The sequence below is a fragment of the Alexandromys fortis genome, unplaced genomic scaffold, assembly GCF_014885135.2.
Source record: "Alexandromys fortis isolate MF-2015 unplaced genomic scaffold, M_Fortis_MF-2015_v1.1 scaffold_5, whole genome shotgun sequence".
Taxonomy (NCBI): domain Eukaryota; kingdom Metazoa; phylum Chordata; class Mammalia; order Rodentia; family Cricetidae; genus Alexandromys; species Alexandromys fortis.
In genome coordinates, this window is record NW_026067924.1 from 13,015,340 (window position 1) to 13,031,992 (window position 16,653).

A 16,653-nucleotide genomic window follows, 5' to 3' on the forward strand; every position below is an offset into this window, starting at 1 on the left:
GGATCTCCCTACTTATGACCATTTAAGTCTAAGTGCAGAAGGAAGCAGTGTCTTTTGACTAGGTAAAAGTTTCAAGATTCTATCTATGTGAGAAGTATTGATATAATCCTTACTCTTGCCACAGTTCTGTCTCTGTATGTATTGTTTTTGCTTTTGGCAAAAATGTTCAGGGTTCAAATTATTTTGGAAATCACAAGTGTCATCTAAGTTCATTAATGACGCAGAGTCATGTCATGGAGGAAAATATACAGATTTCCTCTTATTTTTCTCTAGATCAGAGTTATATATTCTTTCTGTCATGTCATCTATGAAGTTCCACAAAATTTTCAGGTGGTGACAAATGCCCTCCCTCAATTATCTTTGAAGTTTTGGGCCAGCATGCCCTAGAAACAGTTAATTATTCCCAACATTTTATTAATACATGATTTTATTGATGTATCTTCCAAACTCAAAAGACTTTCTTCTCACAGAGTAGATACTTCCTCAGTGTTAAGGAATTAGAAACACAAACATTCAAAGGGCACTTTTAATGCTTTCAGTTAGCTTGAAAGTATTGGTGGGATGCTTAGCTAATATGATCAGTGCCTTCTACTCAACCTTTCATTTTATTTTGCTTCCTTTCCTCGTGGTTTTCAAATAACAAGCCATGAAGAGGATAGCATTATATCATGAAAAGTTTGCAAACAGTGAGTGACCAGCTTCAGGACAATGTATAATGCTCTTGATGTTGAGTATTATAAGTACCCAGAAGTGTTGTATCAAGGAACAATAGAGGAAGAAGAAATCTCATGTCTTAACAAGAATGGAGAACTGGAGCAGATTAACTTGGCCGGGGTGAGAAACTGTACTATGTTTTGCTATCCAAACTCAGTTGCCCGAGACCGCTGTGTTATATCTGGTATAGCGCTGATAAAATAGATTCAGTTGAAGTGTCAAACATAGATCATTAAGGTAGTTAGTAAATCCATGGCCATTTCTGTTCTGCTATACTTATTGCCCCAATAACTGGCTATGGATTATGATAGGTATGATATCAAACCACAGGTATGATAGGTTTTGGTAGGAATAGGCTCTTTATTGTCCAAGATCTCAGCTCAAATTGACCAAGGATGAATCAGCAATTTCAACTTACCATGATCCCGTTTCTCCCAGTAAGACACGTCCCACTTACAGTTCAAACTCAAGGTTATCTCTCAACATATGATGTCAGTGTATCTCATTCGCCTTTAGTGTACTGACGTCAAAGGGGAAAGTGCACAGAGATGCAGAACTAACCTGGAATAGCCTTTGTAGTCTCAACACAAATCCCTTATGATTTGCCTTCCAATGACTCCCTTTATGAACCTTTTCCTTTTTTCTTGTCATCTTTTTTGCTTTTATACCTAACAAATCCCAAAACTTCTCCTACAGTACCCATCATCTTGCTTGTGTTCCAGTGTGGGTGAGTATATTCTGAGCACAGATAGTGTGCCCTGCCTGTTGTCTAACTGATCATTGGCTTTTTCACTGTCATATTTTAATGTATCTATCAGCAATGCCGCAGTGAGGTTGGATAACCGACATTCAAAAAGAGATAAGAAATTTTTATTATCTCCCTATTAAGGACTGAACTCTACAAATCCAGGATGGGTCAATTTTCTAAATCCCACATTTTTTTCCTATAATAGCAAACAGGAACAACCTTAATCTCACAGCATTTGCCCCCAGAAAATGTCAGTTAATCTTATTCATAGTTTCATTTTGGTATGACCTATAATGTGCACTGCATATTTTATAATATGTTGGATGTTTGGAGATAAGGGTGGAAGTAGAAAATCATAAACTCTTCTATAAATTAAGTCAACTGGCCTCTGTGGTTGAATTATAGGACATTTAGGCACCTCATTGTGTCAGAGAGTGTTTGGTGCTGGTAAGTTTTCCCACGTGCTAGGATAAAGGCAGAGACTTGATGAAGAGGTCAAAAAAAGTAGAGATCTCCTTTGTTTTGATACAGTTTCTATTATTTTTAATATCTTTTGATATGCATGTGTTTTATCTTTGCCTTCTCATTTATGATGTCGAAACCATGTGGGTTCCTTGAGTTCAGTTGTCTGTTATGGAAGTTAGAAAGCTAACCCTTTGTTGTAGCAGTTTCCTCTGAGATTAAACCTCCTACCTTGGAGGGAAGCTTCTTATGATGTCAGATGTTAAAATGGAAGCAGGTGAAACAAGATGGGTTTTAATGGGAAAGAAAACATCTCCCCATTCTGCAGGAGAACTCGTTATGTTCAGGAAATAAATATTCAAGGGCTTCCAAACTTGAACCTGGTCAAATTAATTAGGAACCTCTGTCCAAACATGCATACACTGTGAGAAATGCTGAGGAACACTCTCTGACACGATGAACTTCCTAAATGGCTGTCAGAACCCCTGCAATGCTTGGAAGAAACAATATTGTTCACTAGGAAGAGGCTCACATGAGCTGAATTGCTTGGGAAAGAATAACAGAAGTTAATTGAGGTCCCTGGAAGAATTGGAGTCCAAAGAGGCTGCCTAGAAAGGTGACTTTCCAACCAGTTCATCCCCTGCAAACTGCAAAGTGTGTTCTGTTGCAGGAGGTCCTTCTGCCCCTCCAACCAATAGCTGCTGTGATACAAGCCCATTGGGGCGTGGTCTTTCTCCCTTTAAAAAAAGCGGCTACTTCCTCCGTCTTGTTATTTAATAGTGTTGTTTAATATCCCTGCCCTGTGGGAAGTCTAAGGACTACCCACCTCCATCCAGGTCTAGTAAGGTGAACATCCAAACTGCCTAGGCTCCCACAAAGCCAATACGTGCAGTAGGATCAAAAACCCATTGCCATTGTTCTTGAGTTCTCAGTAGTCCTCATTGTCTGCTATGTTCAGCAAGACAGGTTTTATCCCAGGCTTTTTCAGACCCAGGTCAGCTGGCCTTGGTGAGTTCCCAATAGAACATCCCCATTGTCTCAGTGTGTGGGTGCACCCCTAGCGATCAGGGAAATGCAAATCAAGACAACTTTAAGATACCATCTTACACCTGTCAGAATGGCTAAAATAAAAAACACCAACGATAGCCTTTGCTGGAGAGGTTGTGGAGAAAGACTCATCCATTGCTGGTGGGACTCTAAACTTGTGCAACCACTCTGGAAAGCAGTGTGGAGGTTTCTCAGGAAATTCGGGATCAACCTACCACTGGATTCAGCAATACCACTCTTGGGAATATACCCAAGAGAGGCCTTATCATACAACAAAAGTATATGCTCTACTATGCTCATAGCAGCATTATTTGTAATAGCCAGAACCTGGAAACAACCTAGATGCCCTTCAATTGAAGAATGGATGAAGAAAGTATGGAATATATACATATTAGAGTACTACTCAGCAGTAAAAAACAAGGACTTCTTGAAGTTTGCAGGCAAATGGATGGAAATAGAAAACACTATCCTGAGTGAGGTAAGCCAGACCCAAAAAGAGGAACATGGGATGTACTCACTCATATTTGGTTTCTAGCCATAAATAAAAGACATTGAGCATATAATTCGGGTTCTTAGAGAAGCTAAATAAGAAGGAGAACCCAAAGAAAAACATATAGGCATCCTCCTGAATATTAACCTTCATCAGGTGATGAAAGGAGACAGAGACAGAGACCCACATTGGAGCACCGGACTGAAATCTCAAGGTCCAAATCAGGAGCAGAAGTAGAGAAAGCACGAGCAAAAACTGATTTTTTAATTTCATGATTTGGAAATACCTTATTAAACTCTGTATGTGTTGACCTTGGTTTGTATTCGTCTCTTTACAGCAATTTAGGAAGTATAAATATGGAACCAGAAAATATTCTTTTGCATGAAGTAAGCCAGTCTCAGACAGGTTATTTCGCCATGTTCTCTCATTTGCACATTCTAGTTCCAAATCTTCAGATAAAGATATATGTCTCAATCTTCTTCAAAAGGAACATTATTTTCTAGCATGGGTTCATTACAGAAAGGCACACCTAAGCAAATGTAGAAATCAAATGGCCCTGGGGTTCTTAGTTTCAAATAGCACATCTACAACACAACTCCTGTAACCAAGGCTCAGCAGAGGGAGATATAAGAATGGAAGAGTCACAGGGCCATAAAATCTGCTAGGATTTGAAGTCTTCTTCTACGACTACACTTCTACTACTTACACTCCTGAATTCTCAACATCATGGCTGCATAAACAAGACCTGAACAATCCCAGCAATATTTTGCATCCCAATGTAGACGGGGGAAATCTCATGGAGTTCACTTCTACATGAAGAACTACAAACAATTAACAAGTAGAGACAGAAAGAGAACTTGTTTTACCCAAGGATGAATCCACTGATTGTTTTTCTAATACCAAGTTGTCAGCCCTACAAACATATATATTCAGGAAAGACTGAATAAACTCAGCAGGTTGTATTTGTATGTTGATTCATGTGCAAAAGCAATAACAGATAGTAACAGGAAGTCCTGAATTTGGCAGAGAAATGAAATATCTAACATGGGAGGGATATCAGAGAGGGGTGAGAGAAATTATATAATTATACTTTAACTATAAAAAATTAAAAATAAACTCAAACAAGATGATCTGGGAAATGGAAATAGAATGAAATACTGCAAGATTTGTGTTGATATCAAGCTCCTGTGAACCCTGAACAGTTATCCCTGTCCTGGAGTTCATTGTGAATCTGTCTCTCCTGTAGGTACACTGAAGATAAATGATATATGGAGACATATGCTTCATTTCATGTTTAGCAATGTTTTTGTTATATAGTTTTTTTTTAAATTATCTTGGTTTATTGTGAGAAATGGGAGCCTGGTCCATTGCTCAGTTATCCATGGCTGTTTCAGCACACATAATAATAAAAACCTGTCTTGCTAACATGCAGTCAGATGTAGTCATTTCCGTTGTTAGCTAGAGAGGCACTGAGCGTAGCAGAAAAGATTGGGTCCTGGTCTTTTTTGGCTCCTTATTAAGCTAAACTCAGCTTTAAGTGCTTCTACCTATTTAGATAAGCAGACCAGTCCAATATGGCAGGATGAAGAAACTGAGGTTCATGCAGTGTGGTGATAGATTACAACAGTCGAATGTATTACTGTGTCCCATACATATCGTGTCAATTAATAATACCCTTTGAAGAAAACATTTTTCTTGGGTTACCTGAGGCCTTTAAAAACAGTATCTACTACTAGTAGTACTACTACTACTTATACTTTCCCCAAAGGTCCTGAGTCCAATTACAGTACACACTATCTTTAAACTGGCCTTTGTTTATAAACTTCCAAATGCTACAGTAATGACTTCTATATGGTTAACTGAGTTAGAGATTCATCTGGAAGAACTGTAAAGAAAATAAGAATTGGCAGCAAAAACAAAACAAAATAAAACAAAACATCTCAGCATGAGTGGATATCACAAATAAGGGGAAAGAAGTATTAGAGAGCCAGAGCAACAGGATGCTTCCTGTGAGGTCACATCTTTTAGACATCATGGGGAAGCTGTTCCCACAGAATGTCAACAATAAGGCTATTTAAATGAGACCTGTGAAATGACCCTAGCTGACATTTTCACATGGATGGAGGAAACATCACAAGGCCCCACTCCTAGATGAAGAGTTACAGGCAATCAATAATTGCTGAGAGGAGCAGATTAAGTCTCCATGAACGTGCTTTTGGAAAGTCTGAAGCATTAGGATATCTAGGGATAGTGCAAAACGACAGCACTTACACATCTGTCCTTGGATCATGAAACTTTTCCCATACATAGTGATATGACTGTTCAAAACATATCTGTACGTTTCCATATTAATTCTTGTGATTAATAGTGATATCATAATTTATTTAGAAAAAAATTACTAATCTTTACTCACTGTAATTTTTCAGTCATCTTGTTTTCTTTCTAAAGCCTGATCCTTTGTGAAAATTGCAAAGAAACATTGCAAAGCTATGCTTCTGTTTTATATTATCTGGGCACAAGAAATTGGTAAATGTTCTCTTCCAAATTGGTATTTATAATGAATCATATTTTAATTTATAAAAGTAAATCTATTAGATTAAAAGTTTCAAAGCAACTGAAGGTCTGATTTATTCAGCAGCAAATGTCATAGATCTATACTTAACACTTATAATTTTTGATGACTCGGCACCTCAGGGACTTGAGATAACGGTCAACCTTTTTTGTATCCTGGTGGAGGCAGTAGAAGAGTTTATAAAATGCCAAAAGATGAGTGTCTTCATTGGAAGACCTCAGTTGCTTTAGTTCTGGCCAGTTAGTATAGTCATTTTCTTCAAATCCAGGCTGAATCTAAATATAAAAGGACAGGTATTATGTACTTTGTTGATTTGGTTATTACTTATTCCTTTCATTCATTCATTTGTGTGTGTGTGTAAATGTACATTCATATATGTGAATCTGCATTTATGGTTATACATTAACATAGAAACCAAAGGTCAAACCTTGAAATCAAAATATAACATGTTAAGATGCAAGTATGAAATATATCTAGATTTCTCCAGCAAAAAAAATTCAACTATGGTCTTCCATAACACCATTTTAGAAAGATTACATATTCACTGTACACTGTAGTCTGTAGAACAATCTGACATCACTTCATCACATATTAAAGCTATTTAAAACCTTAGGATGAATTCAACTATTCCTTGGATGGATTCTACTATTGATTGTTCTTGGTAATCTGTTTCTTTTTAGGAGAATTTACTTTATTTTTTTATCTAGAACACACCAGGGACCTGCTTGCCTCTGCCTCCCCGGTGCTCGGGTTGCACAGAAAATCCACACATCATCATTCATTTTATAAGGATTTTGGAATCAAAATCAGGACTTCATACTTGCAAAGCAGACATTCAAATGTATGACCAATCTCCATAGTCCTGTATCACATTATTTCTAAATTTTCAACGCTTTGCGAGAAAAGGTAAGAGTAGAAAATCATTCAAAATTGTGTATTGGCAGGTTTCTAAGCCAAGGTGTCATGAAGGTATTAGTACATAAAACTAGAAGTGAAATAAGTGTTCAGAATTTGGGGTGTCCCATTGATCCTAAATGAGGAATATGTATGCAAGCCTATACAAATGGAGAACCAGCAAATTGCTATGTGACTGTAGCTATGGATTTAACCAAAGGACTTTGAAGTGAATGGGGCCAGTTCTTTCACTTTGGAGATTTTCACCGCCCTCAGTACTTTCCTAGTCCGTCCTCCATACCTTAATGGGTTCTGGGAAAATGTCCCTCTCACTTTTAACTTTCAACTAAATCTACATTCCATATTATATATTTTTCCTGAACCTTAGCCATGATGAGCACTTCCTCGAATGAATGAAGTTGCAGAGACAAAAGCATGACTGTCTTAATATCTTCTGAGTTAGGTAGGTGTGCCCATCCTCTGCAAGACAGCTTCTGCCCAAATAACTGTGCAGAATAGCTATTTTCTACTGAGATCACTTATGTGCTGCATTCTCAGTCAAGAACTTTTTGAGGAGTTGGTTTTATATGTGATTCTTTATTAGAACGGTTGTGAACATATTGGGCAGTCTTGAAAATGAAGTTTTTAAAAATTAATTTCTTTTTCACACATGACACGATCAAAGAAATGTGAAGGGATGGCTCACCCTGCTGAGTAAAATTTTTGCTCCCTTCAGAACTTCTTGATTTCCAAAGTTAACCTCTATAGCTCTTGCCAGCATACCATCATAGGACCCTAAGTGGGTCAATGTTGCAGGTGGTAGCAGTTTCAGTGGGTACTTCCAGGTACTCGAAACATTGATGATCACTTTCAGAAGGTCTTCAGTCTAAGCAAGCAGATTTAACATTGCATTGAATAAGCAAACCAGCATGGTAGACACATTGTGTGTTCATGCAAAATCAAAAATTGCAATACTGCGTTTTAAGTAATAAGTATATTAAAATGTTTCTTAGAATATGATGCATATTATATAAATGTGAAGTTTAAGCCATTGAAAGATAGTTTGCTATCATAAAACTAACTAGGTCTGAATAGTTTTCTAAGGACATGTCAATAATAATTAGTTTTGTTGTCTACATGTCATGTGACTTATGGTGAGTTTTTTCTATTTAATTGCATTTCTCATCTATGATAATGAAAGATTTGCTGGATCTCCAGTGTCGCCAGGATATGATTGAAACCACAGCAATGCTAGCACTGAAAGTCAAAGGTCAACAAATTTTCTTCACATTAGTGAATCAATTTGCTCATCTAAATGCTTAATGCTGATTTCTGGATTATTGTAAATTATTTACAAATAAATATAGCGAAGAAAACATGCGGTTAAGATAGTAATTTTCTAAGTAAATCCTACTCCATACCTCTGGCACAGCAACATACTTATCATTATGTCCAGCAAAAAAAGAATATGACTCAGCACTGCTTTTAATACCAACATCAGTGGGTATCACAATGAAATATGACATGCCCAGTTTATGGTCATTGCCAGAATCTTGTTTGACAGCCATATCTGATTTCAACGTCATGATATTATGTTTATAGTCAGTCTTTTGCAATGAAAAGAAGAGTAATGGAAATCAATGCACATGGGAAAGGAAATATGTAAAGGATATTAAGAAATGGAGCAGGCCAAATGGTAAAAATTAGTTGATGGTAGGATTATGGCAAGATGATTACTACTGAGGAATTGGGGTGGATGATGCTCAGCTTTACATTCTTGCTCGACATGCAAGAGGTCCAATTGTTTGTCAACTTTCTGAGCCTCAGTTTATTATTTTTCTTTCTTTTTATTTTGTTTGTTTTGTTTTTCGAGACAGGGTTTCTCTGTGGCTTTGGAGCCTGTCCTGGAACTAACTTTGTAGACCAGGCTGGTCTCGAACTCACAGAGATCCTCTTGCCTCTGCCTCCCAAGTGCTGGGATTAAAGGCGTGCGCCATCATTGCCTGGGTATCTCAAGTTACAGAAATTTGTGTGTCTAATACATGTATGACTACCAACATACTGCTTTTTGAAGTGTCTATGAAAGTAGCTCTCTGTCAAAATTCTCTCTTCTCCAACTCTTTCTTTAATTTCCATTATTACAGTCACACTTTAAAGGAGAATAGTTTTACGTAGGAGATTGGTGCTAGTGATAAAATCATATAGAACACTTATATATGTGCAAAGTATGCATATAATAAGTTTAGTTTAAATCACAAAAAATAATTATGAATGGTAGTCAGAGGAATAGATAAAACAACCACATATTAGAGCTACTGAGGAATGTAAACCCCAGCATAATATAGGTTATCATGAGATTCGCTACAGAATATGCAGAGAACCCTTTTGTTCAGCTGATTTTCAATTAAGATATAGGAGAAGGTAGATCACTAATGTTGTATTGCATAAATAATGAAACAGAGAAAAGACCAAGGGAGTTTCAAACTTCCAAAATAAACTGCACATTGGTGATTTAAGTAGCCTGCTGACAGTGGAGGAACCTTTAAGATTATATCATAACCACTACTGTATTTGATTTCTTCCACATAGGTATGGGTGTGTATTTAACCATTAATATCCAATTCAGATCAGAATGTTTAATCCATCTAGCAAGGTGTTGGCAAAATTATCTTCTACATGGGCAACTTAGGTGTCAGGTATAATGTAAGATGGCATCTGACTTAAAGTGGGTAAGTTACCTACTGTGCGGTGTCATGCTTTTCTGCCTGACCCTTTTTTCATCATTCTATGGGATCTGTGAGTATTGTAACTACACTAGCCCCAGTAATTACATACAGCACAGATAGCTAGAGCACTGCCAACATTTCTTTGGTAAATACCATGAAGAAAAACTTACTTTTTTTGAAGTAGAGATGGAAGTGGTGTGGCAGGTGTTGTTTCTACTGTCTCTAAACAATCTTCCCTTGGCTAACTTCTTATCCTGGAGGGAATGAAGTGAGTCAAGTCTTTGTAATTTCAGAATAATAAACACATCCATGACAAGGTTATTAATGTATTTGATAAGTATTCAAATGTATCACATAGGGTCTGCATAAAACTGAAAGAGAGGATAGAAACAAATACTGTATATCTACCTTTTCTTCCCATGAGATATATAGTCGTATGTTCTGGCCTCACAAACTCTTCTCACCCTCTCACTCTGCTCTTCCTGTTTGCCATTCCTAAAAATCATTCTTTTGAAAGAAAGTAATAAATGCTCTAGTCCAAAAGCATTTAGTTTTTTAAATATCAGAATTCTAGGATTTGATTTGTGTGTCATCCAATAGTGTCTTTCTATTAATATTTTTGAATAATTTGTTTCCTGTTGATTCAAAGATGATGTGCTACTGCCAATAGATAGCTGAAAATTTCTACTGTTTTCTCAAGTAAAATGGAGGTAGAGTTGAACCGTAACAACTTCATGGCAAATTTGTAATTTAGTTGTGTTAATGGCATCAAATTTCAACGTAAAAATCTGGATATCTTTGAAGAAGCAATCAGCAATGAATGAGGATAGAATTCAGCATTTAATGTGATTATATTAATCAACTGAAGTTTATGTTTACTTAGGGTGCTTATTAATTTAAATATATATCAATAATAATAATCAGCAAATTTATAAAAGTGTAATGGGTTTCTAGCAACACTGCACTTAAAAATTGTGAGTGAAGAAGGGATGAAAGAAACACTAATGAATGAAAAGGACAATGGGAAGTTATATTCACAACTCTACAGACATAGGTTTCACGTCCCTAATTTTGCTCTGTCTTTTTTTGTTTTCACTGTAGTGACCCACCAAAACGGACAAAAAAAAATGTATCACCAACATGAAGGAGGAAAAAAACGCTCCCTTCTACACCAATATTCTGATTGTAATTAGTTACTCACAACTAGAAACCTTCAACAATGTTTCTTGGCATTTTCAAGTTTCTGAACCGCTACTTTTGTTGCTGTTGTTTTCCACTATGCGTAGTTACAGATTAGTTTAGTTTTATTTTCTCCCAATGACTCACTGCAGGGTAGTGCTTTTATATTGGATATCTCAAGAGCACTTGCGGGAAAAAAAAAAATGCCCACAGAACCAGTCTTCAAACACGACCAGGAAATCACAAATCACAGTTCCTTCCTGGCAATTTTTTCTGGACTTAATGTTCAAAGAAGTTTAAATGGTTATTTTTAAGGTTTATTAGAGGAAAAATCGAAAAAATAATCATTGCTTTCTTTACAAATCTTTGCAATTTCATGAAACTTCCTATATTTCCTCATCGACACTTTCATAATTGGATGTTCCTATTACATATAAAACGTATTGGTTGAAATTAGATTCCTGATGCTACATGGTTAAAAGGGTAGCGTTTTCTCACATATACTTTAGGGAAGAATTCTGAAATAAGTGAGATACTTACTAAAATTTTATACATTTGTCGAGAAACTATACGGGTGTGATGCGAAATGGAAAGCAATTTGTAATACAACTCTTCATTCGTCATCTGGTCATCGCTTGTGGAGGTCACGTGTTCCCAAAGGAGTAGGCTTGACACCAGCAGCAACAGGCCCATCCCTGCTTAACAGAGAAATGATTCTGAGATGATGTTTTCAAATAAGGTTCCAAGAGCTATATTCTATGGTAAGCACTATATGTTCTCAGAGTCCTGTGCCAAATCAGTACTGTATAATGAGTTGGGGGTATGCTCCTTACTCTGTGGGAATATAGGGAGGAGACACATTTTCACAGTTCACACCTTGAGAGGTAGGTGATCCTTCAGCTTTGGCTGCTCCAGAGGAGCTTCCAAAACTTGGACACATTTGAACAGAGATGAATCCAAAGCTAGAGTCCTTAAATCATCACTATATATATTTTGATGTCTTGGGAATATAAGTTCATTTTCTATTTAATAAATTTTAAGTTTATAGCTAATTGATTTTTCTTTTAACTATCACCCAAGAGTTAAGATGATTGGTACGAACATGTTCTTTTCTTTCTTATGCTGTTTTATTTGGTATACACCAAAATAGTAGAGAATCAAACTGGCCATTACTATATATATTATCCTTTGGAACTAAATATTTATTAAGTTTGAGTTAAGTGAGCAGGCACAGGTCAAAACCCTGACAAGCCAAATAATTATAGATTTCTCAGGAAGATCTCTGTGAGTTTCAGGCCAGCCTGCTGTACACTGTACGGAGTGAGTTCCGAGTTCCAGGAGAGGCTCCAAAGCTACACAGAGAAACCATGCCTCGAAAAATCAAAAAAGAAAAAAAAATCTCATCTCCTTTGCCTTGAATGTAAGTGAGACATGAACACATATCAGCTCTCTGCAGACTGCAGCAATAATAGGAGAAAAGAAAAGATAATATACAACCCAATCTGTACCAAGTAACGCACTGCCTGCTAAAGCTTACTTAGAGGACCACAGATGAATGTCACTTACAGGAGCACGGATGAGTCAATGCCAACTGCATCTCTGAGACGTTCCACCACAATGGTGTGGTCTCCAGCTGGGGAAATTGCCTCACCTGAGTGCTTCCTTCCGTCAGGTTTCCGCCTCCTATATATACTAACAGACAGTACCCAAAGCCAAACAGAGCTTGGTGGGGGGGGTGGCAGGGGAGCACGAGGAGCAATGTCTATCGCACAATGAGTCTCTTCCTTCAGGGAGTATAAATTCTACTTGGAGCAGTCTTGCTTCAATGTGGTTTCTTCTGTTTTGTCATGCTATCTCTAGGGTTCAAGTAATTTTGCAAATCGTTCTTTGTTCCATAATGACTCATAGTCATTTCTGTCAAGAGTAATGTGCTTGTTCCCTAATAATGTTTTCCTAGGTCAGGGCCTTTGTTCTTTCTGCCGTCGTTCAGGTGGTTTAAATATACTCTATTCTTTGTCAGCCTTAAGCTGCCAGACCACAGCAAGAGTCAGTTATTCTCACGAATGTAACAAAATGTGAATCTATGCCATCCACCACCAAACTCTGGAAAAGATTTCTCTCAACAATGCTGGCCACAGTTCCAGTAACCTCTAGGAACAGACACAAATACTTATAAGGTACCTTTTCAGCTACATCACATACATTTAACAAAAGAAATGATCATGCCCTCCTTGGTGGAATATGTTTTTGCACTGTTATGACATGTGGATTTGGTATTCCAGGGTTGCCTTTTAATCAAATAGGAGAGCTATTGATTGCAACTCAACTGTTACACTAGATTTATTACTGGATACACTTTAACAGACTCCCTTATGGCTTTACCATGTGGCTGAATGGTGCAGTTGCTAACAATTGTTGCAACAAGGCCATGAGTTCAACTCTAACCGTAAGGCAAGATTTCTAGATTTGCTATTAGTTAAACCTTGACAGATTCCCTTATGACTTTACCATGTAGCTGAATAATATAGTTGTTGACAATTTCTGGGACACAAACAGTGTAGTGGGTTTTGTAAGCTTCTAGATCATTACTACAAACCTGAAATTTTCATGTTATTGAACCACAATATACAACTTCTTCAGCATTAAGACCAAAACTATATACTTCCGAAGTGCAACCGACAGCATGCACAGTTACTAGTGTCCTGTGCAACCCCTTTACCCAAACTCATAGAGGAAAAACTAAACTGACAGAAGGCACAATCATCAGTTTCAATAAACTTCTATATACAAGGAATGACTTCTCACATGTGTGCTGAGTACCTTCATATAAATTATATAATTACCATCTTGTGTTTCCAGATTATTTTTCAAATTGAAAAAGTCACGGAAAGCCTGGCGTTATCTAACAGAATGCTATCGATGGAAGACAGTTGGAAGAAAATGCAGCTGTAATCAAGATGAAGAATCTAGAGGGCACCGAGATTTTCACATAACCAGCACAAGATGAAAAGCCCTCAAGTCTCAGCAACTACGAAGACAAGCAGCCAATCATCTAAACATGAATGAAAAATGCTACTCTATTTAAGTTTCTATAATCTACCACCATTCTGCCTTTCCTACCCTGACCTCCTTGTGGCATCTTGCATTGTACTGTCCCTGTGACCAGATGAGATGGTTTGAGGTGGCTCTTGGATCATCAAGGGCTAAAGTAGGATCTCATCCTATTCTGGTGTGCTATACACATTACCCTCACCCCTAGATCTGGCATATGAGTTCAGACATGTATGCTCAATGGGCCTGGTCATTACAGATTGCTTATTTACTAAATCTGTTTGCTCAAAGGGCCTACATGAGTGAGTAATCTCCTTTGCATTATCTTTTTTTTCTTTTTTTCTTTATCTTTTTTTTATTTTTCCATTTAAAAATTTACACTTCCGGGGCCGGAGAGATGGCTCAGTGGTTAAGAGCATTGCCTGCTCTTCCAAAGATCCTGAGTTCAATTCCCAGCAACCACATGGTGGCTCACAACCATCTGTAAAGAGGTCTGGTGCCCTCTTCCGGCCTGCAGGCATACACACAGACAGAATACTGTATACATAATAAATAAATAAGTATTTTTTTAAAAAATTTACACTTCCTTCCCTCCTCCCATTCCCCTTCCACTTCCCCACTCACTCTCCTCTCTCCCCATCCCTGCTTGAGAGAGGGCAGGGAACCCTGTCCTGTGGGAAGTCCAAGGCCCTCCCCCCCTATATCCAGGCCTAGGAAGCTGTGCATCCAAATAGACTAGTGTCCCCAAAAGCCAGTACATGCAGTAGAAACAAGTCCCAGTGCCTTCTCTGTCAGCCCCCATTGTCAGCCACATTCAGAGAGTCCGGTTTGATCACATGCTCCTTCAGTTCCGGTCCAGCTGGATTTGGTGAGCTCCCATTAGAACAGGCACACTGATGAGAAATTCCTTTTTTGGCTATAAAAAAAATGATCTGTAAATCCATAGTGTATAAGTTTAAAACATACCACAACAATGTATCCAGAGTAGAGAACAGGGACAGCCTGTGGTCCAGAGTACTTAAAACTCAGGAAATGTCTGGCTATTCTGACTCAGAGTCAGACTTAGATATATGATCAAGACTATGTCTGACAAACTTTTATAAAATGCATGGTGACCCTAGGCATGGTTGAAAGAAGAAAATTGCACGTTTGTCTGTCCCCCAGATCAATCAGAAGGTAGAGAATCAAGTCCATTTTCTATTAGCATGATTTTTCCCCCTCTGGTTTGAGTGGCAATCATAGAAATTCATATTATGGCTCAAAGGATCCACTTTTCCATGTATAATTTCTCCTAAATCATCAATGAGGAAGATTTATGGACAATTTTCTCTGTAGTCAGATACACAGAACCTCTGTATGCTGATATATTTTACCTGATGTTTTGATTTGTGAGACTGACGCTCTCTCTCTCTCTGTGTGTGTGCATTTGTGTGTGTGTGTAGATACAGATGCCAGAGAACATTCTTGATTTTTTGTGACCATAGAATTTATTTATTTATTTATTTATTAAAGATTTCTGTCTCTTCCCCACCACCGCCTCCCATATCCTTCCCCCTCCCCCAATCAACAGAGAATGAAATTATTTTTAAATACTCTCTCACTGACATGAGTCTCACCATTTAGACTAAACGGGCTGCTCAGCGACTCAAGAATTCCTATATCTCTTTCCCCAGAAATAGCATTCACATGCATGACATTTTCCTGGACATCTTTACTTTAGTTCTGAGGGGGAAACTAAGGTCCCCACATGTATGAAACAAACACTCTATCAGCATATTCTGCTGATCTCGTTTGTGAAGAATGCTGTGATTGTTAAATTCCATGGTATGGAGAGTTAGAGTATACTTTCTTGATCTAGACCTGAATTTGTTTTGTGCTCTTTTAAAGCTTTAAAAGAACGTACATTTAACCATGGGATACCATTTGCTCAATAGAGGCTTTGTTCATGTTTGTGTAACACAGTAAAGGTATGTTTAAATTCCCACAAGCCTCTTGTGGGGTTCCTGTGTTTTATTAGGTGCTCTTTTAATCTTTGTCTCATCATTTGTGTTTTTAAAGCCCAATGGATTCAACTTAGATGAATCTTTTGAGTAGAGTATTATGAATTGAAATATCTGTTGTTCAGCAATTTCATCTTTGATTAAAGCCTTCCTTTTTAGAGATAATCTCTTGAAGATGGAGGATGTAAAAAGGGAAGTGAAGAAACCAGATATTCTAAGTGGAGGTGAAATATTCCATCCTTCTAGGAAGCTTAATCAACTAGAAATATAAACAGTTTCAGAAAGGCCATGAAATTGAAATTGATCACTCACATTTAACACACACAAGCACACATGCACACGTGTACACACACACACACACACACAAACACACCTATTTGTATATAATCCAAGCATGTATCCAGCATATATAAGCTACAGAGACTGACAAGGCATACTGTCAGATAGAAAAGTACATTTTTTGGAAGTTGAGGGCCCTAAAGTCCACCAAACCAATTGAGCTACCTTGAGGCAAAGAGACCTAACTGAGAAGGTAGGAAGACACTCAATACCTTTGGGGTGACCTGAAAACAGCATAGCTACATATTTGAGCTGCTAGTAACTTGTACACTGTGCTCCATGTTTCCTGGCCCTTCACCAAATGCTGGGCTGACCTTTTGATGATGCAGCTGTCATTCATCATTTTCCCGCTACAGATAACCCTTCACCCATACTCCTGTAAGTAGCAATGATAAAAATCACTGTTTCATCCTGGTGGAATTTGGATATTT

The 16,653-nt window shown here is 37.6% G+C and overlaps 1 protein-coding gene across 1 annotated transcript; it reads right to left on the reverse strand.

The window, feature by feature from the left end:
* Nucleotides 1–6,119: 6,119 nt before the first annotated feature.
* On the reverse strand, nt 6,120–12,429 carry LOC126501638 (prolactin-3C1-like). Its single transcript, XM_050142392.1, has 5 exons — nt 12,399–12,429; nt 11,373–11,527; nt 9,824–9,907; nt 7,634–7,813; nt 6,120–6,308 (listed from the first exon to the last, which is right to left on the reverse strand). Exons 1-5 carry the CDS (start codon nt 12,427–12,429, stop codon nt 6,120–6,122), a joined length of 639 nt encoding a protein of 212 aa, XP_049998349.1.
* Nucleotides 12,430–16,653: the final 4,224 nt, after the last annotated feature.

Bases quoted from the DNA above. Each gene is read 5' to 3' on its own strand.
- LOC126501638 (XM_050142392.1), bottom strand. From the start codon at position 12,429: ATGCAGTTGGCATTGACTCATCCGTGCTCCT. The intron at 11,528-12,398 runs GTAAGTGACATT...TCTGTTAAGCAG, and splicing joins ATTGACTCATCCGTGCTCCT to GGATGGGCCTGTTGCTGCTG. The intron at 7,814-9,823 runs GTAAGTTTTTCT...CTGCTTGCTTAG, and splicing joins CCATCTCTACTTCAAAAAAA to ACTGAAGACCTTCTGAAAGT.